The sequence below is a fragment of the Colletotrichum costaricense genome (genome assembly GCF_030867565.1).
Source record: "Colletotrichum costaricense strain IMI 309622 chromosome Unknown Scaffold_2.1, whole genome shotgun sequence".
In the NCBI taxonomy this organism is placed as follows: Eukaryota; Fungi; Ascomycota; class Sordariomycetes; order Glomerellales; family Glomerellaceae; genus Colletotrichum; species Colletotrichum costaricense.
In genome coordinates, this window is record NW_026848231.1 from 839,143 (window position 1) to 864,228 (window position 25,086).

The 25,086-nt window shown below is 49.5% G+C and overlaps 13 protein-coding genes across 13 annotated transcripts; 7 read left to right on the top strand and 6 right to left on the bottom strand.

The window, feature by feature from the left end:
* Positions 1-184: 184 nt before the first annotated feature.
* On the bottom strand, positions 185-690 carry CCOS01_01889 (uncharacterized protein; the record flags this gene model as incomplete). The annotated part of the gene is made up of 3 exons (XM_060450081.1): positions 185-244; positions 301-474; positions 535-690. The coding sequence occupies 3 exons, from the start codon at positions 688-690 to the stop codon at positions 185-187; spliced, it is 390 nt and encodes a 129-aa protein (XP_060318731.1).
* Positions 691-1,480: 790 nt separating this feature from the next.
* On the top strand, positions 1,481-1,891 carry CCOS01_01890 (uncharacterized protein; the record flags this gene model as incomplete). The annotated part of the gene is made up of 1 exon (XM_060450082.1): positions 1,481-1,891. One exon carries the CDS (start codon positions 1,481-1,483, stop codon positions 1,889-1,891), a length of 411 nt encoding a protein of 136 aa, XP_060318732.1.
* Positions 1,892-2,707: 816 nt separating this feature from the next.
* On the top strand, positions 2,708-3,697 carry CCOS01_01891 (uncharacterized protein; the record flags this gene model as incomplete). Its single annotated transcript, XM_060450083.1, has 1 exon — positions 2,708-3,697. The coding sequence occupies one exon, from the start codon at positions 2,708-2,710 to the stop codon at positions 3,695-3,697; it is 990 nt and encodes a 329-aa protein (XP_060318733.1).
* Positions 3,698-4,031: 334 nt separating this feature from the next.
* On the top strand, positions 4,032-6,370 carry CCOS01_01892 (uncharacterized protein; the record flags this gene model as incomplete). The annotated part of the gene is made up of 3 exons (XM_060450084.1): positions 4,032-4,151; positions 4,288-4,357; positions 4,584-6,370. The coding sequence occupies 3 exons, from the start codon at positions 4,032-4,034 to the stop codon at positions 6,368-6,370; spliced, it is 1,977 nt and encodes a 658-aa protein (XP_060318734.1).
* Positions 6,371-7,081: 711 nt separating this feature from the next.
* Positions 7,082-8,901, bottom strand: CCOS01_01893 (FAD binding domain-containing protein; the record flags this gene model as incomplete). Its single annotated transcript, XM_060450085.1, has 6 exons — positions 7,082-7,580; positions 7,635-7,947; positions 8,000-8,171; positions 8,252-8,415; positions 8,482-8,746; positions 8,818-8,901. The coding sequence occupies 6 exons, from the start codon at positions 8,899-8,901 to the stop codon at positions 7,082-7,084; spliced, it is 1,497 nt and encodes a 498-aa protein (XP_060318735.1).
* Positions 8,902-11,438: 2,537 nt separating this feature from the next.
* Positions 11,439-12,954, top strand: CCOS01_01894 (uncharacterized protein; the record flags this gene model as incomplete). The annotated part of the gene is made up of 7 exons (XM_060450086.1): positions 11,439-11,622; positions 11,680-11,699; positions 11,779-11,812; positions 11,871-11,944; positions 11,997-12,373; positions 12,433-12,528; positions 12,591-12,954. 7 exons carry the CDS (start codon positions 11,439-11,441, stop codon positions 12,952-12,954), a joined length of 1,149 nt encoding a protein of 382 aa, XP_060318736.1.
* A 2,156-nt stretch (positions 12,955-15,110) lies between these two features.
* On the top strand, positions 15,111-15,457 carry CCOS01_01895 (uncharacterized protein; the record flags this gene model as incomplete). Its single annotated transcript, XM_060450087.1, has 2 exons — positions 15,111-15,128; positions 15,200-15,457. The coding sequence occupies 2 exons, from the start codon at positions 15,111-15,113 to the stop codon at positions 15,455-15,457; spliced, it is 276 nt and encodes a 91-aa protein (XP_060318737.1).
* Positions 15,458-15,561: 104 nt separating this feature from the next.
* CCOS01_01896 (uncharacterized protein) lies at positions 15,562-15,858 on the top strand (the record flags this gene model as incomplete). The annotated part of the gene is made up of 2 exons (XM_060450088.1): positions 15,562-15,627; positions 15,700-15,858. 2 exons carry the CDS (start codon positions 15,562-15,564, stop codon positions 15,856-15,858), a joined length of 225 nt encoding a protein of 74 aa, XP_060318738.1.
* A 537-nt stretch (positions 15,859-16,395) lies between these two features.
* Positions 16,396-17,910, top strand: CCOS01_01897 (uncharacterized protein; the record flags this gene model as incomplete). The annotated part of the gene is made up of 1 exon (XM_060450089.1): positions 16,396-17,910. One exon carries the CDS (start codon positions 16,396-16,398, stop codon positions 17,908-17,910), a length of 1,515 nt encoding a protein of 504 aa, XP_060318739.1.
* Positions 17,911-18,089: 179 nt separating this feature from the next.
* CCOS01_01898 (Mpv17/PMP22 family protein) lies at positions 18,090-18,680 on the bottom strand (the record flags this gene model as incomplete). The annotated part of the gene is made up of 1 exon (XM_060450090.1): positions 18,090-18,680. One exon carries the CDS (start codon positions 18,678-18,680, stop codon positions 18,090-18,092), a length of 591 nt encoding a protein of 196 aa, XP_060318740.1.
* A 714-nt stretch (positions 18,681-19,394) lies between these two features.
* CCOS01_01899 (uncharacterized protein) lies at positions 19,395-19,571 on the bottom strand (the record flags this gene model as incomplete). Its single annotated transcript, XM_060450091.1, has 1 exon — positions 19,395-19,571. One exon carries the CDS (start codon positions 19,569-19,571, stop codon positions 19,395-19,397), a length of 177 nt encoding a protein of 58 aa, XP_060318741.1.
* A 2,703-nt stretch (positions 19,572-22,274) lies between these two features.
* On the bottom strand, positions 22,275-22,754 carry CCOS01_01900 (uncharacterized protein; the record flags this gene model as incomplete). Its single annotated transcript, XM_060450092.1, has 3 exons — positions 22,275-22,410; positions 22,465-22,478; positions 22,554-22,754. The coding sequence occupies 3 exons, from the start codon at positions 22,752-22,754 to the stop codon at positions 22,275-22,277; spliced, it is 351 nt and encodes a 116-aa protein (XP_060318742.1).
* Positions 22,755-24,203: 1,449 nt separating this feature from the next.
* CCOS01_01901 (uncharacterized protein) lies at positions 24,204-24,695 on the bottom strand (the record flags this gene model as incomplete). Its single annotated transcript, XM_060450093.1, has 1 exon — positions 24,204-24,695. One exon carries the CDS (start codon positions 24,693-24,695, stop codon positions 24,204-24,206), a length of 492 nt encoding a protein of 163 aa, XP_060318743.1.
* Between the last annotated feature and the right edge of the window lie 391 nt (positions 24,696-25,086).

A 25,086-nucleotide genomic window follows, 5' to 3' on the forward strand; every position in this document is an offset into this window, starting at 1 on the left:
CATCCGATACAGGACTGCATGATCCGAAGAAACACCAAGGCATTGAAAGCCAAAGCCTGGTCGAGGCTGGTTGACTGAATTGGATCATGGACAATACTCTCTTGGTTTGATGTTTTCTCTTCACAACAAGTTGATCGCTAGTATGGTGATATCCTGAAGCAATAATTACCCAATCGCAAGATATTTAGCAAGCTTGGCAAACATTGCCGCTACAAATTTGGCCTTTATCCGCACATGATTGATACTACAAAGCCTAGTCAGCTCAACTGGAACGATTCGATGGAGGGCCTGATTGCGCACATAGTTCCAGGTCATTTCATTCCTGCCAGGGAAAGTGTAGCACTGCACAATGTTGTTCCCAGAACAGCCGAAGGCGTTCTTCAAATCGCAGCCCTTGCCTTGGTTGGCACTAATTGGAATTGTGTCACAAGCGCCAGATCTACACACTTGTCCTCTGTCCGCGCATGAGTCGACCTTGATTGAAGTCAGCTCCAATGGTTCTGGTGGATGAAGGTTTTAGAAACAAAAACTTACATAGTTCCAGGTCAGTCCACTTCTCCCCGGAAAAGTGTAGCACTTTACAATATTATTCCCCGAACAATCTATAGCATCTACTGTTCCGCAACCTTTGCCTTGATCAGCAGCAATTGCCACCGAAGCGAAGAGTGGAAGCAAATAAAAGAAGCGCATTTTCAACGAATGTAAGAGAACAAGTGTCTCAGAAGGAGTGATCACAAAGAGGTGACAAGCAAGCGGGACTTGGCTCTGGTGTCATTTAGGACATGCCAATGTATTTATCCTTCCGCCGCGAGTCCGGGAGGGCTACCGACGCACTGCGATGTCTCTGGTCGCAAGGTTTGATGGACTCGTATAATTAACCTCATGGTAGTTCGCCCCATTGTGGGCGTCGCGGGGAGATAGAGGGGGATATTTGGAGAGGGATGTCACTCTGCCTAAGGCTGCCCAGGTCTACTGAGTCGTGGAAATGAAGACCATCGGTGCATGAAACCAGGTACTTTGTAGTAGGTTTTGATAGCCTTAGCACATCTTAGGGGATCGGGCAACCCGACATCCCACAACGAACCAGTGAGACCACTGTACTTGTTCCCCGCTATCCCTACATGCGATTTGGCACTGACAGAACCTTACTTGATTGCTCTTTAGGCTTGACTCAGCGCCAGATTCGAAATTAAATCCTGTTGAGTAGAAATCATAGAGGTCTCTTCCTTTTAACTCATCTTTAGCTGAGCTCATGATTGAGTCCAGTCTGTGTTATAGTTTATTTGTCGCAGATTACATCGCTGAATACGAACAGCGCCGGGTATCAGTCTGCACACGTCTCATTATTACGAGTGTCAACTCGTGAGCAGCTTGGCAGCGAATTATAATAAGGGCAGCACGCATTCAAGAAATTCGTACGCCGCGACGAGTCCCGACAGTCCTAAATCAAGTCTTCATCGTGCATTCAAGTCCGACTATCATGAAACACCATACAGATCTCAACGGCCTACAAGCTGCAGCGGCAGCTTTTCTATTTGTACAAGGTGCCAACGCTGGCAAGGTTTACTGTGCCGACGTACAAGAGAAAGTTGTAGCCGAAGCCAACTGCGACGGCCAAGCGACTCCCGGAACGTACTACATGTTCAACAGCCAAGAAGAACACGCCATCGGCTCGAAGGTCGACTTAAAGAACGCACAAGTATACGACAGCGCCGACGCTTTCGAAAAGCGGCACGAACTGTTCCCAGCCGATATCCCATTACAAGAATTCGAATCCGATGGCTTTGGAAAACGCGCGTGTCGAGTTGGCGGTGTTGGTGGAGGCTATCGCGGTGGTGTATTCGTGCCATACTACGGCGGTCGGGTAATTAGCGGGGGGGTTGGTGGTTGAAAATTGCAGGCGTCGTTGTCTGAAGATTGAGCAAAGAGTGAATGCCGCGAGCTTGGTGAGGCATGTATACTGTGTTTCTTAATTGTATTCTTGGCAGACACATCGGTTGCCACCTTATCAGTCCCATCCACGGTCTTCATCGTCTGGCTTGTGCCAGTATTCGGAAGCGTATTAGTGAACAGAATTCCAGGCTATCGCCTGTTCCTGTCTACAGACATTCACGGACTCCATGAGCCTAGCAAATGTTCAAAAATGGAGAACATCAGGTATTCGCTGATCACCATTGACAAAAGCAGTGCCCTCATCCCGCTGTCGCTAGGTAGGATTATCTAGATGGCACAGAGGTGGCCTTACTCGTTATGGAATTGTCAACGTAGTAGGTTCCGCCCTACATCACATAACGCCATTTGCGTCGGGTCGATGGAAACCTCAACAGCTGAGCCTTTCACAGCAAGCACAGTTTGTCTGGACCGAATGTCTCGGACATAGGCTCGTCGTATCCCCATAGCGTCGATCAGCTCAACGGATGCAACCAAGCAAGGCTTGGCTGTCGGTGATTTTCATCAGCCATCGCCGAAAAAGGTGGATACCGACACCGAGAATAGTGGGTCTCTTCGCCGAAAACACAGAAACATGGCATGTAAGGCAACATGAATACAGGCCTTGAAGTTCTGAGATACGCATATAAAAACTACCTTCACCACTTGATTCTGCAGAGAGATTATCTGTTGCAAAATCATAAGCATCTACACATCAATTTCCCACTCTATTATTCAACTACTCCATCTCACCAATCCATCATCTTTACAGATCACAATGGGTGTCCACGGCCGCTACACTACTGAGAAGGTTACCTACCCGTCTCATGAAGAGACTATCGCTGGTATTCTCTACAAGCCTCAAGGCATCACCAACCCGCCCGGAATCGTGGTTCTAGGCCCCTATTCGTTTGTCAAAGAGCAAGCTCCGTTGCAGTATGCCACACGACTGGCTGACGAAGGCTACGCGGCCTTGATCTTCGACCCACGCACTGTCGGAGAGAGCACCGGCCAGCCACGCCGCTTGGAAAACCCTGTGATGAAGAACGAAGACGTGGTCTCCGGTCTCGATTATCTCGCTGGTAGGGGCGACGTGGATGCAAAGAGACTATTCCTCGTAGGCGTCTGTCAGGGAGGCCCCGAGTGTCTTGATGTGGCGTCCTACGACGACCGCGTTGTTGCTGTTGCTTCCGTCACGGGATACTACCGCGACCGCGAAACGGATATCTGGATGATCTGCTCGGGGTGTGTCAATGTCGAGCCAGGTGTTGACGTAGGAGCTTTGAAGATGCCTACACCTGAGCAAGGAGAAGCCCTCTACGATGCGCGCATCAAACGAGCCAAAGAGGCCAAAGCCCTGTACGAAAAGACCGGGGAAGTCATCTACCAACCTCTCGTCGACCCCAAAGCTGCGGACCCGAACGTTGGCTCTCTTGCCGGGCTTCCAGGACCGATCGTATGGTCGTGGTATGGCCCCTGGACCTTGAAGGGTTTCGAGAATCGGTATGCGGTCATGAGCGATTTGGACCATTTTGGCTATTCCACGGTCGATGGTGTGTCCAAGCTCACTAAGCCAGCTTTGGTAATTCATGGTGATAATTGCATGAATGCCGCTGCAGCCAAGAGACATTATGAGTCGATCCCGACGAAGGAGAAGAAGCTGATTTGGGACGCTGATATCTCGCACTTCCAGCACTACGAGCAGCCGGATATTGTGGATAGGAACGTTGGTGAGATCGCGGCTTGGTTTGGACAGACAAAGGTGTAAATCAACGAGTCTAAGTCTTCAATAAAACTAACTCATCTTGATCTTGCCATCTGCAGTTGATGATGCAGACAAAACCTTCAAATTGGTGACAAACTCGTGATACTTAATTAAAATGGTGAGAGTACGTATTAGCACCGTGTTCATTGTAAGCTTCTACTCACAATCCTGTGAACAATCAGCAAAGGCACCAAAAATAAGAGATTGCGTTGCCATGGGGCGTTGAACGGCAGCAGTAGGCGCCACTAATGTTACCGGAATTTCCCTTTCGCGCGGTATCCGAACTCTGTGGACGATGAGAGTTGTTGTGATAAGCGCAAAACCAGCCGATCAGCCGATGGCAAAATCCTTCCATCCGGGCAAAGCTGCCGACGTCCTGTGCAAGCCGCTCGCGGTCTCCCTTACCAATTACCGGAAGGGGGAACTGGCTTTAAGTTTGGCCGAGTGGCCTGTGCATGTGCGATTATGTAAACAGGGATCGGTCCTCATACAAATCCCCTCAGCGCCAGCGATGTGTCGATCAACCCCTCAACTCTCTTCATATGCTGAGCTAGGCTTTTCATGATGTATAGCTGGGGAGTTGATACTTCCAGCGCCCGCCCATCGCACAGGCAGAAGCGCCTGGTGATCTCATGTTCAGAATGTCACAGACGCAAACAGAAAGTAAGCTTTTTGGTTGGCAGGTAGCTTACCTTGGTCTGATTAGCACCAGTGCGATCGACAGCATCCGTGTTTTCATTGCTCTCGACGAGGCAAGCCTGTATGGCCCTTTCCCCCACGAGTGTGTTGAACTACACTTACAAAATTTAGGGACTTTGCCGTTATGAGTATACCGAACAAAAATACGTGGGTGTTGAGAAATTGGCAACTCAACCCAGAACAGCCCCAGATCTGTCAACAAGTCCATCCCAGTCGTCATCCGACAACACGCCTGGTGGAGAGGAGACGTCCGTCACTGCTCATGAGCTATCCAAACGACTCGGTTACTCTGTCAATGTCAAAGGGACCCTTGATATTGTTTCCCAACTCGGGGCATTGAGCCATGACTCAGCCTCCCGTAGTGGAAGGCCACGGAACCATGATGCGGCAGTTCACTACGTGAAACTCGTAAGGAAGATACCACAAAGGGAGCACATTAATATCCTTGTGGAATCGTTCTTCAACAATGTTGCATGGCAATACGATGTTATTGATTACTCAAGGTTCCGGGACGAGCTATCAAACTGGAATCACATCTCCTCCGCAACGTTGAATCTGGGCCCCGAGAACTTGTCTGTCAGCATCCGGGCCTTCCCTGCTTTACTCCTTCAGGTTCTTGCACTCGCATTGCAATTCCACCCTGATGAAAACGACGAAGCACTGCAGGGCCTCAAGTACGCACCTGATATCGACTTTGCCGACCTGGCGGCGGATTATAGCAGTGTGGGCCATCAAATCATGGTGATGCTTGGGAGTAAAGACATCTCTCTCAACAGAATTCGGGCTGGACTGATGGAGGCATTTTTCGAGAAGAGCAATGGCTCAGTTATCGAAGCCTGGCACACACTTGGAAGAACGATCCGAGACGCCCAAGAACTTGGCTTGCACACACGTAGTGTTTGGGAGACAAGTCCGCCTGCCGAACACGATATACAAATTCCGGTATTCCCACTGGAGAAGAAATTGTGGTTTATGTTGCATCTCTGGGACGCGCACATGGCTGTTGTTCTCGGGAGGCCCATGACGACCAGATTGGACTCAAGCTGCGTGCCCAAGGTGACGAGCCTGACAGTTGCGCCGCATCCGTCAGACTTGGACGACGTAACGATATCCCCATTCGACTTCATGGTATGTGGCTATCATGCTGCTTACAGGTATCTACAGGATATCCACGATCTTGGGGTTGAGAACAAGGATGCGCAAGAGACCGTTCAGAAAATACACAACGCCGTGATCAGCAATATTTCCAAACTCCCGGCATGGGCAACCTCTGCAACTCCGGTACTCGACGGCAGATACCCTTGGCTCCCTGCGGCTCGCGAGACACTCATTACTGAGGTCTATTTTGTCCTGCTCGCACTGCATCGCCCTTTCATAACCACACTGTCTGCAAGTCGAGTAGAGGCACACACGGCCGCGCTGAAGATGCTTGCGTCACAAAGCAGGCTGTTCGAACACGCGGGGGCTTTACTTTATAGGGGATTCGCTCTTGTCTTCTCTATATTCGATGCCATGGTTCTAGTGGCAGCAACCTACATTCGAGCCCCGGATGATGCGCAACATCTTCTGGCAGAATCGGTGAACCGCTTGGAATGGGGCTTGGCAAGGCTAGATGCAATGAGGCCGCGGAATGCCATGGCAGGATTCGCTTATGATGTCGTACTGGCGCTCTTTCGAAAAATGATGAACGGATTCTCCTCCCCAGACCCTACTTCTCTGGGAAACAATGAGCCTGAAAGCCAGTTCAGAGCTGTGGAGGCGCTGCCTCGGAATCACGCTGCACAAGTCGCCTCAAGTCTTGAGCAGAATTCAAACGACGCAACGATGCAACAATCACCATACGACTTCGTCTCCCAGGACCTGTTACTTGGAGAGATCTTTCCTGCTGAGTGGCAAGAGATAACCATTACTGAAGCTGAGAATTACGGGGAAGCCTTCCCCGACAGTCTTTGGCAATTAATGGACGAGCTCACTTAGCGAACGCGACTCTCGAGTGCATACCAAGCTTTTGGCTATTAAATATCAGATAGCTGGCGAGCTTGGTTGAAAACTTGGCAGCCTAGGTCTGGATGAGCAGCATAGCCCAAGTCAACAAAGAAAATGGCACATTATATTCATGGGCCTATTTTTATTACGACTCGATGGAAAACCAATCATCGACATTTGAAGTAATCTTTTATCCCATCGACTGCGAGATAACGTCAGTAAATGAGTACTTGTTCTCGTGAGGGGAAGTAGCAAATCGTATATTATTCCATGATTATCCGTCTAGAACCCGTCTCAATTCCGCCCGGTGCAACCAACCAAGAAGCTCCCCGTTGGAGAAAACTGAAGGTGCATGTACTGGCGTTATCTCGCAGTCGATGGGATAAATAAGTGTAAAGACGATGTAGGCATATTGTATCAACTATCTAAAGAATACCTAGGGTTGTAGTCTATAAGTACAAAAGAGAAAATAGGGTTATGTACTAAGATAAGAAGATACTCGTCTGAATGCAGGGTATTGATACAGGATATTGATGAGGCGCCAATTAGTTACAATGAATAGTAGAATAGGATTAAAGATCAAAGATCATGTCCATCTTTGCAGCTCCCCGTAACCTGCATGTGCCGTGATTTACGCGAATCGTTTTGTATGGCCCTTGTAGAATTTAATCTCCAAAGTTCCAGCCAAACTCAGAAGGACTCTTAAGCAGGAAGCTTGAAGCCGGTCTTGCGGAGGTTCTGGAAGACATGCTCGGGATCGTACTCCTCTGAGACTGACTTGAGGAAATCAATGGTCTCCTGGCCATGGGTCGAGAGCGGGTCTTGGTCCTTCCATGCGTAGTTGAGGTACTTCCATTCCTTGTACGCCTCAATCTCCTTGGCGTACTCATCGATGGCGGCACGGAACTCGAGGGCAAAAGGGAGGATCAACTTCTGGTTCGCAGGGGTATCGACAGTCAAGGCAATGAGCCACATGATGGTAGGGCCATCCGCAACAACACTCTCCAGGCCGAGTGAGTTTCCGCCGTTATCGAGGCCGTGCTTGACGATGGACTGGGTGACGGGCTGGAACTGGACAAGGACGTTGAAGTCGGACTCGGGCGCGGCTTCCTTCATCTTGGCTGAATATTCTTTCAGCTTGGTGTCGATGAAGTCCATGATACGGAAATCATTGGTGGTCTGGCCAACCATCCAATTTGCGCTGTTACATAGTGTCAGAACCGCCTCATGGGTCTTGCTACGAAGAACAACTTACTACAGGCCCAAGGGAGTGGGACCAGTGAACTCCGGAACGAGCTCGGCGACAGTACCAACACGGACAGTGCTGGAGATGTTGGGGATCGCGTAGTAGTCGTCGAAAGCAGGCGCGTCCATGTTGGCTTGGACGTTGGTCAGGATAGATCGCAAGCTGAAGCCGGTCTTATCGTAGTATAGAGCGACAATGTTTTGGCTATAGGGGTCATTGTCCATGTTGTTGGCAAATTTCAGGTAGGCGTTGAAGACGTTGTCTCTCTCTGTGAGGTTGTAGCTCACGAAGCCACCTGACATTTGTGTCGAGTCAACAGTGCCTATAGGGGATGTATTAGTGAAGAACACCATATTATAGCATGAGCAACTTACGAGCATCGATTCTAGTGACGAAACCAAAGTTTCCCGAACCTCCCTTAAGGGCCTTCCAGAGATCTGCGTTCTCGTTTGCATTGGCGTTCACAACGGAACCATCCCCAAGTACAACCTCAAAATTGGTAACCGAATCGCAAGCAAAGCCATGAGAGTTGGTGTGGAAGGAGTACTAAGATCTTGAGCGTTAGTAAATCTTCGAGATATCTGAGACGGCGACGGTTTATGAGACGCCAAATTGGGTTCACTTACACCGCCACCCGTTGTGAAACCGCCAACACCGACAACTGACGCTCTTCCACCAACAGCAGCAACGCCATAGGGATCAAGGGTAGAGAAGACCCTTTCCCAGTCTGAGCCAGGCTGGATTGAAGCAATCTTTGTTCCTTCATCGTATGTCGTGGTGTTCATGTAACCTGGAGAAAAGCGTTTGTCAACACATGATGCGTCCCATGTCATGGATTATCAGTTGGAGTGCTTACCAAAGTCGATGGTGACACCCTTCTTGACACCATTGGATCCAGTGAAAGCCGAGTGAGCACCACTGCGGATGCCAAAAGGACATTGGTTTCTGTTCAAGATCTTTGCGATCTTCGTCACGTCTGAGGTGCTCTCGGGCAACACCATGCACCAAGGAGCTTGAGCAGCATTGGCAGAGTAGTATGTCTCTAACCGCGCATCGTAGAATGAGTTGTCCTTTGAGTAGACCTTGCCTTGAAGGTCTTGATCTTGGGCAAGAGCAGAGCACTGTATGGGGCCAAAGTTAGAAATGATCGCCAGTGGGAGTGGATGAGAGGGGGGAAGGGAGGGTGACGTACACACACGCAGTGAGGACTGCGACCCCTTGCTGAGACAGTCGAGGTAGCCAAGGCCAAGATCGACAAACCCGTTGAGAACCTCATGATTACCAGAGTTTGTTTGACTCTGTGTGTGTGAGTGTGTGTCTGCGCACGAGCTCCCGTCGTCGTTGCGTGGGGGTGATCTGATGGGAGGATCGGGGTTGTTGACTGGACGGCAGCAAGACCAGGTGAGAGGATGAGAAAGACTAGAAACTCTCGAGGTGTTCTAGCGAATATCTATTGCCGTTGCATTCTGAATGAGCGATCAAATCTCCAGTGCCTTCCGAGTCCGCAGTTTTAAGTTCAGACCGACCTCGCCTCCACCGCGAGCTAGTGCCCTCGTTGGAAGACCAGCATGAGTCGATGTAATTTGATCTAATGCAACTAGCGGGCATGTTCAATCCCGCAAGCCGCCGTCCACACAGGGACCGATGAATACCCGCATGAATCCGGTAGGTCAAGTGGAAAGTTGCAAAGAAAAAGAGGAGTAATCCTCAGCTTGTTAATGGGGCCGAAGGATCGTGTTTGCTGCTTCTCGGAGCTTCAATCCTCGTTTGGGTCGTGTATTGCCTTTGCAATCGGTCAGCACCCGGCCAAGTTGTGGCAAGACGTGTTGGAATCAGGTTACATTAGCCACCAGAACGCAATCAGGCGGAAGATCTAGAGCCAGCAACTTCATTCTCGTCACGACTGTGTCTGGGGGGCGGAGAGCAGACCTGCAAAGCGTTGTTCCGCCCCCATTTCTACAATATGTCCAACATGCAGCGCGACCTTTTCCGGGATGATTTCCTCGAGGTTTCGGAACCAAGAGCTGCTAGGCAATAAGTGCTGACAAAATTCAGACGTTCCGACTTGGCAGTCTGGTCTTCCCTGTCTCGGAGAGCAGGGAATAGGGCTGTAGACAATACAACGCCGGTGAACTTGGCTCGATCCCATCTCGTGCCCGCCTCCCCGTTGCATACCAAGTTAATCGACAACAATAATCGCCTCCCGCTATCAACCACAAAACCACTTTTATCGAAGCAAACAATGACATGCTGCTCTGCTGCTCTGCCGCTCAGCCGCGGGATTTTTTGGATTCTACGAAGGATTCCCACAAACATTGTTTGCTTCGCCAAGAGCCAAAGTTGCATCCGGTGGGCCTCGCTTCCTGAACGACCTCGAACATGTTGTTGGTCGATGAGGGATAATTCTCTGCCGCGACATCAATTCCAACAAGCTCATCTCCGAATCTTTGAACAGCCGCCTCCTTATTCTCCCTTTTCAAATTGTGGAAGGCGAGTCATGCTGGTGAAGCTTGGGCAGATTTACTTGCCCTATCCATGGCAAACGCGGGAACCGCTGGTGGTTTTTATAGGCCAAAGATGGGCATGCAAAGTATATTATAACGATCGCCTCCGAGGAAGCAGAAGCTCTGCTCCGTGACTCCCCTCTCAAGGAAAGGAGGATGATGTTGCCCGTATGACGGAGGTCCTTCTAATCCATTCCGCCTTTTCATGGATACGCCTCCAGGATATTAGATCCATACGTGTATCAGCAAGGAGTGGGTTATTCCTGTGCCGCACCATGGGTTCCATTCAGGTACGTGTGTTGGGGTCGTTGTCTTATTCTATCAGCTTTGACCAAGATCTGACGGAAAGGGCGGAGAATCTGAGGGCTCGGTCGCGGATTACTCTGTACCGCAGCAAATCTCTCGAGTCTTCACCACCCCTGATCCCAAGCACAATGATGGGTGGCTGCGAGAGCGAGGGTAACTGGTAGCCGGGACCCAATGGGCATGACGTTTCTCTATCTTGGAGATTGGAGCCATCGGTCCTTTTGTCAGGGCTGTCCCAACCCCTTGTCGACCCCAGTTTCGGCGGCCCGCTTTGTGACTGGTCATTCTCCTCTTCTACCGTACCTTACACCAGCCCAACTACCGGGGCTGGACCAGCGATCCCAGTCCATAGAGACAACTTCCAACACTCTCCAACAACGGAACCTTATTATGAGTTCGGACCAAACTTCTCGATCGGGGCGTCGATCGTACAGCAAACACTGTGCCTCTTATTAGTTTTGGAAGGGCAGCGATCCCACGAATGAGAAGCTGCTCGGTTGCGCAACAACCAGGTCAGGATCTCGAGCAATAAGCACAGCGAGTATAGTTTTAACAGAAAATCGAGTGCACTACACCAAAGAAAGCCTATCCTGGCGCTGAAGCATAGACCTCATAAGTATTTGACCGTTGAGATGGATACCAATTACATGAGTCGCGCCAGATCACACTTATCGAGACTCCAGGAGTTCTCAAAGGGACCTTGAGTGATCCATGCTCCCTCCACGGCACCGTCCAGAGTTCATCCCGTCAAAAGAGAAGATGCGGGAGAAAGTGCTTGAAGCATGCAATTTCGTCGAAGGGGGAGGCCCGAATTTTCTACGTTGGACCCTGGTCCTTTACACCCTCGGTACACCCGAATGTGGTCACGGACTATGGCAGGTGAATTCCGTCAGAACTCAGTACGATAACATGTATATACGCTAGATCGGATGCTGCTCTTTTTTCCCCCCCATTAGACCCAAGATTTCGGTCGCTTGCGAATCTGAACCATTCTACTGGCAACATGTCTGAAGTCTCTGTGATCCCAGCCCCGCCGGGCGTCACGGTCGACTTTGACCACCCGAGGCAGCAAAAGGTGCTGGAGCATTACTTGCTCTTTGGTGTTGGTGGTACTATTGCCTTCATTGCCCTGTGCCAAAGATTTTACACCAAATTATTCCTTTCAAAAGGGCTGCAAGTTGACGATGGTGAGTTTACCTGGGTTGATCGACCTAGTATTTCGCCAAAAAACTGACTATTGAAAGCTTTCATGTTTCTGGGATGGGTAAGTTCGGCTCGACGATCCACTGATCGCTGTTCAGCTCCTTGGCTACCAGATCATTGTCTAACCTTCCTTCACTCAGGGTGCCTCCGTGGTCACTCAAGCAATGCTTGTTGGTATGTCTGGCCCATCTTGCATGCTGTAGGTCACTTGAAGCTGACCAGAGTTCTGCAGCTTCTATTGCTGAAGGTGGCATGTGCGCTCATGCCTGGGAGATGCCAATGTCAAGATTCGTGCGCTACTCCATCGTGAGTCTATCACAAAAGCCCCTAATTGCCATAGGATGCTGACATGATACAGACAACCTACGTAACAGCGCCCGTCTTCATGCTGTGCAATGGCTTTACAAAATTGTCTCTTTTGACATTTTATCTTCATCTTTCACCCCAGAAGTGGTTTAGAGTAGCAGTATGGACGGGTATTGCTGTGGTTTCGCTGTATACAGCATGCATCACTATCCTGATGCTGTTCCACTGCAATCCCGTCAGGAAAGCTTTTGACTTCACCATCACCGGCGGAAAGTGCCTCGACGTTGGCATTCTGTACATGGCCACGGCTGTGTCTAATATCATCACTGATGTCATGCTGTTCATTCTTCCGATGCCTATGATCTTCAGTCTTCGCATGAAGATGGCATCAAAGATCGGCGCCGTTATAATCTTTGCTATTGGATCAATGTAGGCGGCACTTATCCTTCAAAGCTCAATCAAGTATTTCCCACTGACTTCATGAAAAGGACCGTGGCGACTTCCATCGTTAGATTGACCTACCTACCCCCACTACTCGTCAGTGTAGATCCGTCATGGGATGCTGCCCCTGCGAATATCTGGACGTAAGTGCTCCTGATCACTGCTTTCTTTGCCTCTTCATTGTCCTAACCCCTGCTCTGAATAGTTTCGTTGAAGCCAACCTCTTTGTGATTTGCGGCTCGATGCCCACCCTACGAAAGTTCTTCAAGCATTTCGCGCCAAAGCTCATGGGCTCCTCCACGAACCCATCATCTTACGCAGTCGGCGGTTATCGAATGTCATACGCGCATCAAAGATCAACGAATGCCATGAAAAGCCGTCAAAGAAAGCAATACGAACAGTTTCCGGACGAGAACGAAATGCATACCTTCCACTCCGATCGCAAGAGGATGAACGAAGAAGACCCCGGCTTCTCATCCGTAGTAGTTGCCGGTGGGAGGGAGAGCGCCGACGATATGAGCGACAAGGCGATTCTACAGACCAAGACCGTCACGATACAGCGTGATTGAGGGGCACATATTCGTAATGTCTAATGATTCGGGCTTGGATTTAGAGGACACAAAATTCGCATCGTACTGGAGTTTGGGCGGGGTTGTACTGGGAAAATTGTTTTGAGCGACGTTATCATATGATAAAGCCAGGACTGCACACACATTGTAAAAGATAATGCATCAAATTATATTGTACAACCGCTGCGGCTTGCCCTCAGTGTGAACCTAGACCAAGAGTAAGCATCTGTAACTCCAGAATTCCCACAGAATTCATATACTTTGGCGGCACTAGAAGCAATACAATCGCGCTGTCTCGACTACCGTAGCCGGGCTAAACTGCAACAAATCCAGAGCGCTAGTAAGCTGTGTTCCGAACTGCCCTGTAAAGTTCCCGTTTGACGTCTTGACTCCGTTTCTGTCGGCCTCGATTATAGGTCTAAGTTCAGGATTTGTGACTCGATCGTACGACAGCTCTGTAAATCACCTGCACGAGCCTTGTCGCCATGGTCCTGAAGATTGAAGTGTCCGTACAAGCGTTTCCCGTATCTCGTATGCCGGAAGTGGCGGACGGCAAATATTTTCCCGTCAGCAATTAGGTGGGATAGGGGTTGATAAAGTACTCACTTTCTAGGTCATTCCGGCTAAAGCCGAGAGGATTCAGGACACTGCTCTTCCAGACGCCCTCTGAGAGTTTGATAAAAACTTCCAAACTCTAACAGAAAGACTGGGACTTCCATCAATCTGGGTTCTGACTAGATTACAGCGGCTGTTTTCGCGGGCATCGTTGACATGGAGCCCCTTGTCTGCAGATTACGGTGGTGATGGTTCGGAATCAGCCCAGCAAATCTCTTGGCGAGTCGTGACCCCCTTTCCCCGTTATTGGCTTCGAGTGGGGCAGGGCCGACGGCGGGTCTAAGCCGAGGATGTTCAAGGGTCCTACTGTAGCAGCAGCGCATTACCTAAGGCTTCCTCAGCCACAGTGGCTCAGGCTAGTCTACCATAGTAAGGTATTCCGTGTATCTCCCAGCTATTGCGGCATCACGCCGTCAATGACAGGTTCTTTGGAAAAACGGAGTAAGAATTGTGTCTCTATTAACTTACCTCTCCTCTCTTTAGGTCTTCAAGTTATAACTTGGAGTCGTTGTGTTGGCATTCGGACGGTAAAACTCATCCTGATGGGATATGCATGCCCAGAACATTGAGTATTTGCATCAGCATTTATATTCCGTTTCGTTGGCGCGAATGTCAACAAAGTCATTGTGCTGCTATATTTTTCAAACCATCTTTTTCCTAGACTTTCCACGAAGTGACAATTTTGAATCATTGGAAGACCTGATTATCGATTTTTCTCGGTGGTATATCGAGCTGAAAATCATAATGTGTCTTTGCAGGTGCGTCTGATGAATTACCTCAGCTTACAATTCGGCCTGTTCAATGTATTGTTTTCCGGAGTCCGCCCTGCGGTGCAAGCCATCGAAGGCGAACTGCATCCCCAGTAACCACAGAACAAACACAAACGATAAGTGCTTAGAAATCAGAACTGGAAAAAAAGGCACTGGTCTGGATGATATGTTCCTGAAGGGGGCTTATAAATCTATGAGCGTGCAGCCGGTCGGTCACGGACACCAATATGCAGATTCCTCCGAGTGATTGCACCTCCACAGTCAGCTCACACCTCCAGTGAGCTGCTGCAACTCTGAACAACCGCAAAAAACGCGTAACAGGCCGGCCAGAACTGCTATGAGTTATCGAGCCTCGCCAGAGGTCAGGAGTTCTGAAGAAGGAGTCTAGAAGCGATCGCGATTGATTATGAAGCAAAGTGACGCTTCAGCACTTGCGATGAGCTCCTATGCTTTGACAAACTCGTGCCGTCGGCTGGGTTGTACATTTTCCTCCTGACTTCTCTCTTGGTTTGAGATGATAGACGTCAAGTCGCCATGTTTCGAACATCGTGTCTCCTTGTCATACAGTGATCCACCCTTCACAGTTACGTTCCTCACAAGCAAAGAATCTTCAATCTCTCTTGGATAAATACTTCGTCAAATTCAAGGCTTACCAACTCACAATGTCGATCAAACTTTGCGGCTCCGTGACATCTTCCTTCCTGTGTCCACAGAGTGCTGATTACTCTCAATGAACTTGGGCTCGAGTACGATTTGACCCAAGTTAACCTCATGAAGGAAGAACAAAAGGTTCGTAGCTGTGGCCTGCTCAAAGTTCATTCACACATCTCCATCCATGAAGCTCTGACAATCAGCATCAGAATCCCGCATACGTCAAGGAACAACACCCCTTTGGTCGCATGCCTGTCATCCAAGATGCAGATTTTCAACTCTTTGAATCCCGAGCCATTTGCCGCTACCTCGTCACCGAGTTTGGCGGTCCCTTTAGCTCTCTTGATGCCGTCATGAGCGGTGATCCAGTCAAGATTGGGAACTTTGAGAAGGCTCTCAGTATTGACTACTCCTACTTTGACCCATCCGTTAGGACGTTGTGCAACGAGAAGATGTGGAAGAAGTAAGGCCAAACTGCTCGACTCTTAAGTAGTAATTCTCTACTGACAACGCGACCTACCTAAGCCCAGCTGAGCCGGCGTATCCTTCTCAAGTGGAAAAAGCAACTGAAATGTTCAAAACTGCACTTGACTATTACGAAGACTTCCTGGGCTCCAATGCTTACCTAGCTGGGAATGTAAGATCAAATGCACCTCTTGCTATCCGGGCTACGTTGCTAGGCTCGAGGCTTCCTCTAACCGTGCGATAGAACTTCAGCCTTGCTGACATATATATCTTCACCTGGATGCCTTACATCCACTTGCTAGGGTTGTACGAAGAAGTTACCGCGAGACCACATGTTGAAGATTTGTGGAAGCTTGTTTCGGGCCGCTCGGCCTGGAAATCTGCTGTGAAGGATATGCCGTAGTAGAAAGCCTGTTCTAAAGTGGCTGGGTAATTTGTGCAACGATTTCTGTCAGGTATTGAGGTGAGGGAAACTTCTTGTCTGAGATAGTCGCGAAATACCTGGGGGGGGGGGGGGATAGGTGGTCTTACCGGGCAGAATCAACTAAGCGCCAAGCGATGATTTATAGTTGCATATCTATCCGATAAGTTTTCATGCGAACAAGCTAAGCACCAAGGGCTATCGTGAGGTTGTTTGATATACTCGGCTTCTAAGTCAGGCATCCTCCTTCTGGAAAACGTCATGGAATTGAATGAGACTGGTGTTCGGCACACGGATAGAAGTCCGAGAGTGCTTGACTGGCGCAGTGTTCAGGTTGGCGGTGACTTTTGACCCATGTTTGTTCATTCCCAATAAGGCAACCAGAAGCGTCGCAGCAGTCACCAGCTTCAAGCGCAAGCTTGGAGTACCACAAATACTTCCTCTCACGGAAAGCTCACTAGTCAGTATCTTGAAGTTGTTTAATCTTCCGACCTTCGTTTTTGCTGGTATTGCTTCACAATGCATTGCTCATCAAGTCTTTCAAGAGCCACCTTGCTCCTTTCTTGCATCGTACCATCTCTCGCGTCACAATGCACGCCCTCAACCCCTGAAAAGCCCCGCGTATTCCTCTTGAGCGACATCGCCAACGAGCCCGATGATGCGCAGTCGCTCGTGCGACTTCTAGTCTATGCTAATGATCTTCAGATTGAAGGTCTAGTGGCGACGACGAGTGTTTGGCTGAATGACACCACCCGTCCAGACCAGATGCACGATATTGTTGACGCATACGGCGAAGCACTGCTAAACCTAAAGAAACATGCTCCCGGCTGGCCTGAAGCATCCTATCTCAAAGGCCTAATTGCCACCGGCTTGCCGGTCTACGGCATGGACGGCGTCGGCGAAGAAAAGGACAGCGAGGGTTCCGACAAGCTTGTAAAAGCAGTCGACGCCTCGGACGAGCCGCTCTGGGTCCCGGTATGGGGAGGGGCGTCCGTCCTGGCGCAGGCGTTGTGGCACGTCAACGCGACGCGATCGTCCTCCGAGATCGAAACTTTCGTCTCCAAGCTCCGCGTTTATGCGATTTCTGATCAGGACAATACCGGCTCGTGGATCCGTCGAAACTGGCCGCAACTCTTTTACATTGCCAGTGTCCATCACTTCAACCGCTACGCCGTTGCCGCGTGGGGCGGCATCTCGGGTGAGGAGTACTACAACTTTCCGAGCTTCTCAAACCAGGAGGTCATATCGCCAGATTGGATCAGGCAGAATATCCAGAGTGTCGGGCCATTGGGGGCGAAGTATCCTGACGCTGACTTCATTGTCGAGGGCGATACACCTTCGCTTCTCTACCTGATCCCCAACGGGCTCTCCGACCCCGAATATCCGGAATGGGGATCTTGGGGCGGCCGATATGGACCCGTCACCTACGGTGAGGGTCATTACGCGGATACGGTGGACGTCCTGAAAGGGATTTCGGGAAGGACGATCATGAGTTCGCAGGCGACCGTGTGGAGATGGAGGGAGGCGTTCCAGAACGACTTTGCTGCCCGTATCAAGTGGTCCGCCAGTCCTGAATTCGGTGATGCTCACCATGCCCCTGTCGTGGTGCTGAATGGAGACACGTCTCGCAAGATTGTGAAAATGGTCGTCAAGGAGGAGGACGTCATCGGGCTCGATGCGCGAGAGTCTTGCGACCCGGACGGAGGAGAGTTGACGTACAAGTGGTGGCAGTACTTGGAGCCATCATCAAACAACAATAATCCAGGACGAGACGTCGGCAGACTGGAGCTGAGTGATACCGACGCTCCCATTATCACAGTCACAATGCCTTCAGAGGAGGCTCTCCGTGCCCCAGGCAGAAATCGTCACCCGAATGACGACAAGCATATGCATCTCATCCTTGAGGTCTCTGATGGTACACTGGTTTCCTATCGCCGGGTCATTTTCACCATACTCGGACCTATGAGTAAGACAGGGGATGAAAAGTCTTCAGCCGGAAAGGCGGCTGAGCAAGCCGTTCATGATGAGCTGTGAGCAGTCAATTGATTATGACGAGAATAACCCCGTGCGGCCCGTCTTCTCCCCAAGACTAGCCAGGTGGCAGGCAAGAATACATGGATCAACCATTTCGAACCCGAAAAAAACTCCACGCTTTTTGATGCAACCCGTGATGTGCACAAAGAGAAAGAATGAAAGGCCTTCCGGCATGCAAGTTACAATAGGAAAAACGTGAGAAACATGTTCCATATAAATCCAACACACATGCCTACCAGCGCTCGATAGCCCACGGGCACGAGGGCGAAATTGAGCATAGCCACCAGAGGCCAAAACTTCCACGCAGCCTTGATGAGGTCGAATATCCTCTCGCTCCAGATCTGGTAGACGATCGGAGAGAAACCAAAGCGCAGGGCAGACGTGATGAGAAGAAAGGCCGAGTTCATCATGAACAGGCCGACGGTCTGGTCGACAAGCACCTTGCGTGCGACATTGAAATAGTTCTTGGGGGCCGCCTTCTCGGGTTTCTCGGGCTTCTCGATCTTGGGCTCAACGATGGACGCCTTCCTTCCCCTGCCGCGGGCCGACGACGCCGAGTTGGGAAACTGGTCTTCGAGAAAGTGCTGCCACCAGTAGTTGATGTGGCCCTGTATGAAGCCAAAGGTCGCGAACTCGAGGACGCGACGGACGTCGAGCGGGGCCCCGGCACTGCCGCCGGCCTGCCTGTGCTGGTTGACGATCTGTGCCGTGAAGTTTGCGGTGCCCTTGAGTAAAGAAGACTGGATCGCCGTGGCGAGAATGGAGGGCATTATGGGCGTCTCTGAATGTGCGTGCAAACGTCCCTCCACGAAGTACAGATACGTTGGTCGTCTTTGAAGTCTATTGGAAGGGCGGCAGAGCGTTAGGGATGGCGCATTAAGGCTGAATCTCACATGTGAGCTGGAGGCTTAGCTTGTGGTTGGAGTTGGGGGCCTAGCTGGGTGTTTGAAAGTTGCGGTGTGTCCCATTTAATTGGGACCACGTTGTACATTCCAGAGGGGGGGAGTTGGAGCACAGAGCCCCTTGTGCTCGGTCGGCCAATATCAGCGCCGAGATCGTGCCCAATCTCGGTACGCCCTGCCGCTCCACAGATGAAACAGGAAAGAATAACCACTCTTGCCCAAGGATGGAATGCTTAGAGATGTTGGTTGACGAGACTACAAAGCTGACGAGATCACAAGGAGCATCAAACGCTCCGATTCTCTCCAATCGCTTGAACAGAAGTGAGCGTGGACTGTAGGCGTTGTTTCCCAAGCTGACCAAGTTCAGTGACCCTAAATGCATCGACCAGCAGCCTAGAAAGTCACCATTCGCAAAGCTACAAAGAGCAATGAACGAGATATGTACCGAAGCCAAGAGGTTAATTCCGCCGCCTCAATCAGTTTGAATGCAGACGACCGTTTGGGAATTCCTCTCCACATATCAAATAGCTGTGATCATAATCTGACATCCGGGGCGAATGAAAGTTAGGCTTCGAATGTGCTTCATTCAAGTCGAACGTTCTCTATCTCAGCCCAGATCTCCCAGAAACCTGCGGAGTTGATAGGTTTTATCGACCAAGTTGAAGGAAAGTTTCGTAAATTTTCATACAACCTGCGCACATATTGGGGGTGAGAAGCCAGCCATAACAGAAATTCCAGAGTAGTCTTCAAAGCTCGCATCAACTTGTGATGAGGCGCAACAGCTGGGTGTTACAGAAACTCACCATAAACATGTGGACAAGTGCAAAGTGAGGGCTGGGACAATAACCACAAACCAGTCTATATTCTCGATACTTAGGCTTGAAAAAACAGTAATGTTGCGTATATGGATCTCAAGCAAGGGTTGTTCGCAAGTCGACGTTTTTCGCCGTCAATTTGAAAATACTTGGAAGGAGAGGCGGTGCAACTGGATCATTCCAGCATAAGATAGTGGCATACCTAAGGCACACTGCGATTTTCGCAAAGACTGGTTATTGAGGCTATATGACGCTTGTTGAAGCGTATTCTATTATTTTCATGTTCCGTGAAGAGGTGAAAGGGCTCTTTAGCCAAGTGATGTGCCGAAGATTGTGATTTTCCAGGACTTAGCCATGATAGAACCCCAAAAAAATGGTAGAGGGATACAACACTGGTGAATGAATATCTCAGCACCATTGGTGTCCAGAGCTCTCTTTTCTTCGGCGCTTGAACTTCGATATCTTCGAGTTCAGATCTTGCAACAGTTTCAGCGGAATCGGATCGGTAGGGTTCTGCCCCATCGATAGAGTAAAAGGTTGACTTGATCATTAATATTCGTTACATATGTTGGTGTGACAGGGATGGCATTTTCAAGTATCAATATCTCTTCAACTGGATCGGGGAGCGTCTCCTCGCCATTCCAGCTGACTCTTTAGTATCATGGAATAGTAACATAAAACCTGGCCTATGGACATCACGTGCTTGAGCAGCAGCATTCTCGACCCCAAGAGCCTTATCTTTCACACGACTCTGCTCGCAAAGACCGCTGACACCCTCATTTTTGCTTCGGACTATGAACGAGATTAAGTCTCCTATCTTTCCAGGCAATTTGCAAGGAAGCGGGATTTAGGTTATCATTATGGGAGTAGATAAGTTGCGCTCGTTAGACTATAAGAAAGACAAGAATATTGCGCATTGTGGCGTTACGATCCGTTCAATTTAATAGAAATAAGGTATTCTTGAGCTATTTCAAAAGAGTTATGCATTTGTCCAGCCGTTCATCAAGTGATATACAAACACCAGAACGTTGATGCTGCAACCTTTCATTAACACTACATACCAACACCACGCAGATCGTTCGGGCAAGAATGCGCCCCGGGATCTACCTATGCAGTACTTCTCTCGTGCTTGACGCAACTCGACTAGAATCCGCCGCAGGTGAGGTCGGTAATATGGGTGCATTCTCGGGCCCAGCCGGACGGGCAAGAACAGCTGTGCGAGCACCAATGCTGTCGGCATCCCGTACGATCATTCGTGTTTCCGCTGGGGAAGCAATTCATGTTGAAGAAAGGGCAGTATCTCTGAAAATCACCACGTTTGTGATTAGAAATTCTCAGGGGGGGTGGGGTTGAGATCGCATACCCGTGCTTCAAGGACTTTGGAATCTCCTCCAGTAGTCTGGTCTGTCGGCAGGCCTAGTGCTGCTACGACATATCCAGCAAGTATAATGAGTGAAGGGAGTGGCGTCATAGCAACCAGAGTGGGAGTTGTAGTAGTGATAGAGGTTTATGACAAGATGGGATGAGTATGACGAGGTTGACCTGGCCGGCCAATTCATCGTCCTCACGAGACTATATAAGCAAAGTACGACGGATTACACTCTATTATCACGTTATTTATTTAACTTCGGTAGTGAGATGGAATGACTCAGGCTTACGTTTCAATTGTCCTAGCGTAATAAATTAAGAATCCCTACTATGTATCATAGGGAAGCGCCGGCTCGTCTGTCGCCGGGATCTAAGTAGCTACCTCTGACATTTCTCCCTAAAAACCCCCTGATATTATGCCCGGCTACCTTATTAGTCCCAGTTCAATCAATCACAACATTAACAACTTTGTTCCGAATGCTCTCACTTTTCTTCTGCTCTGAGAATACTTTCATTTGCAGGGAGTGGTCTAATCCATCGAACATGAGCTTGATCACGCACTCGCGGATTTTGCATACGAAGAATGAGTCAACAGAGCCTCCATCAACGGGGGAACTCCCAGACCAATACTTAGACATCGCATAGAAGGCACTAATATAGGGCAAAGGGAATCGCTGACCTCCAGAGGTTATCCCAAACCCAGGAGAGGCACTTGGATGTTGAAATACGCGTACAACATATTCTAGGCGTTGATTTAACGCATCAACAAACGAAGAAATTCGTAGAACGCGTGCTACGGGCCTCTAACGATTCAAAAAAGTGGGAAAAGGTTGTTTATAAGCCTTGTAAAAAGGAACCCCTCTATCAAGGTCCAGAGACGCCGCCCTATTGATTCAAGGCGTGTTAAGGGAGCATTTGCTGAGTTTATCAGGGAATAGTTTGAGCATGTCGCGACCCCCGAGAACAAGGGGGCCAAACCAAACTACCAAGATTCACCAGTTTCTTTGGGCAACCTCCTCACAGTCGACATAGTAAACAAGGATGTTTTGAGCAGTTCTTACGCTTGAAGCCGTTTTAGCTCGAGGATTATCACAGTCCTCAAGGTAATACAAATAAGTACCCAAGTCCATCAGGAATGTTAGCTTCTAGACACCTTAGTAACAACAACCGCATCGCACTTTCTATCCCTTCCTCCCCGTGCAATGCATTCACTTGCATTCTAACTCAGAGTCATTATTACTCAAGCACGTGTCTAGCGCATGTTAGCTTCTGGTCGCCTCTACAGCGCGAGGTTTTCTTCAGGAAAATTACCGAGGTCGATAGATGTCGGCTGCTTTACCCCCTTTGAATCAGTACAGCGGCAGTTGAGGATCTTCTTGTCTGCAATGCCACAGTCGCAGTACTTGAAAGAAGGACTAGCCAGCTACGTTAGATAGGAGGAATCGTAGACAGATGCTTTTTCAACTTACTTTGAGGGACGACACTGCAATTGTGAAGAAATTTGAGTTAGCATTCGTAGTAATTAAATAGTCGCAGCAGACCTTGGAAAATAACGCACAACAAGCTTGCCACCGACATTGGCAAGGCACTTGGTCATATCCAACCGGGTCGTGTAACCACTATCCCCACCAGTCCGGAAGCAGGAAGATGTAACCGTGGTCGACTCGTAGTACGTGTCAAAGCAAGTAGCAGAGAAGTCCTTGGCGGCAACCTGGACCGCAGCGGCGGCCAGGAGAGAAAGCACAACAGTGATGTGCATAGTGAATCAGAGAGTGGGCAGGAGAAGTTGGTGGAGTGAAAGTTAGTAGATAGCATGTTTGAGTGGAAGCAGTGGCCCGCAGGAATATATATTTAATGACTGAGTACAATTTTATCCAAGATATTTTCAGCCTAAGGTGTTCATCTCGGCAACCAGAACCTTAATGGCTGGGAAAAGTACGAAGCACGGAGGTTACGATAGCTGAATATTGCGTGAGTTTCAGCTGTTCATACTGTTTTGAGTTATCCCATCGGCCGCTAACCAACAACAGGGCGAGTGCACGCCTTGATTGTCCTTCCTGAGATTAATCAATAAGCGGTGGGATGCTCATGACTCTTTTGATATCGGGTACAACACAGCCGCGTACAAATGCCATGTTACATATCCAAGTGAGCCCGTGGGTGTATTAGATAGTAACAGCACTAACAAACGCGCGAATGATCAGTACCTTACTACAAGCTCGGAGTCTTTCCAGGATGACATAAGCTTTGATCGATATTGATCGTACGCAAAGCACTCTCCTCGGAATTATAGAAGATAGAACACTTGGTGGTCTCAAGGCCTGATTTGGAAGAATATGTACAGAAACAATGTACTGTAGAGTAGATAGCCTCGGCCCATGGCCCTCCAGATCATGTATCCCTCGGGAGGTTTGCGGAGGCCTTCGGTCCGGCCGTCACGGCGTTGAATATCATTCTAGAAACACTCCAAGTTTTTGGTGTCGGGACTGCCAAAACTCGCAGCATCGTAGTAGCATATGCGGTAATGCTTATTATCCTTTCCGGCACGGGTAGATGTGGGTGACGACGCCTCGTATGCTTCGGCCAAAGAGGAAATCCTAGTGGGATCTTTTCCGTGGGCATTGGCGTAGGATATAATACAAGGCAATAGGCAATGGGAATTGGAAAATATGCAAAATGAGAGGTCATTATCATGTATCATGCGCACTTCGTGGGCAATACAAATGAGCGCTCACCTTTAACACGGTAAGCACCAAGAATAGGACAAGGCGACAACTGTTCAAAGAATCTCCAGGGCTCATATGTAATGGTCCCGAGCTGGGCTTGAGAGCCGGACTTCCATTACTATTCAACGTACTTCTTCAAGGTTTACATCCGCTTTAAGCATTGAATGAATCTCCACTGCCCATCTCTTGAATAAGTCTCTTACTGATCATACTGAACCATATCCCACAAGAACCGACAGAACTATTCAAACGACCCCAAAACTACTGTTGAGTATCAGCCTCAACTTCTGCTCATCGAAATCCCATTCAAGAGGCTGTGCCGAATAGCCCCTGAACTGTTGTGAAGTGTGTTTTGCGTTAGGCGATCCCTAGTAAGATGGTCTGGGTTCTAGACAGGGTTAGCAGACTGGACCAAATCTCGAAGATTTGCGGCAAGTACCATAGAATCTACAGGTTTCTTTTCTCTTGTAGGTAATACAGTCTCAAACCTCCGAGATGGTCAGATAGTACGTGTAGCTCGCGTCCAGCCTCCACCGGACGGTGGCTGCGCCTCTCTGACCGGATCGGAGGGTCATGGTCTGAAAGCACTCTCCAGCCGCGTTAGGTGTCGCAATCGGAATCCGACGGACCTCGATTTCGTAGTTGGCGAGGGCTGGATGCCCGTCTGGCGCAGCGACGTCAATGACGGTATACAAACCAGTGAGACCAACAGGGTCCTCCCAAATGCGGTAGTTGAGCCGCGAATTACCAGCGCTCTCGTAGGCATTGGGGCCAAAATGCCCGCGACGTCTGCTGATGGGATCGCTTGTAAAAGATCTAGTGAACGATGTGGAGGCCGGGCGGCGGGAGGGGAAAAGGCAATATGGGAGTCCCCGTTCCTGCAACTGAGGCGGCGGATTGCCGTTGTCAGTAGGTAGCCCGATGACCGAGCATACCCACGAGACAGCCAGAGCAAAAAAGAGAAGATAGCGCATACTGGCGGTTATTAATGAAGGACGTGTGGTGGTTGATACCAGGCTAAATGGCGGGTGATGGCTCTGCCTACTTATACTCTCAACACTTCTCTGAGACTCGGGCACCCCGGCGCAACACACCGAGTGTAAAATGTAGTTCAGATGCTTGACCATGTCTTCTACCATTAACCGGTCCATAAGGTTCATTTTGAAGTCAAGATCTTCACTGCGACCGCTGCATATCAACGGCTCATGTGGGATATACACTTGGAACCTGAACCTTCATTACGGAGTCATCTATTAGTCGCCTTTGTCAAATTAGAATACGAGGCTGCTTTCCAACTGAATGAGAACTCTATCACTTGTACCTTTTTCTTTACTCTTCAGCTATACGGCGGAGTAAGGGAGTGAG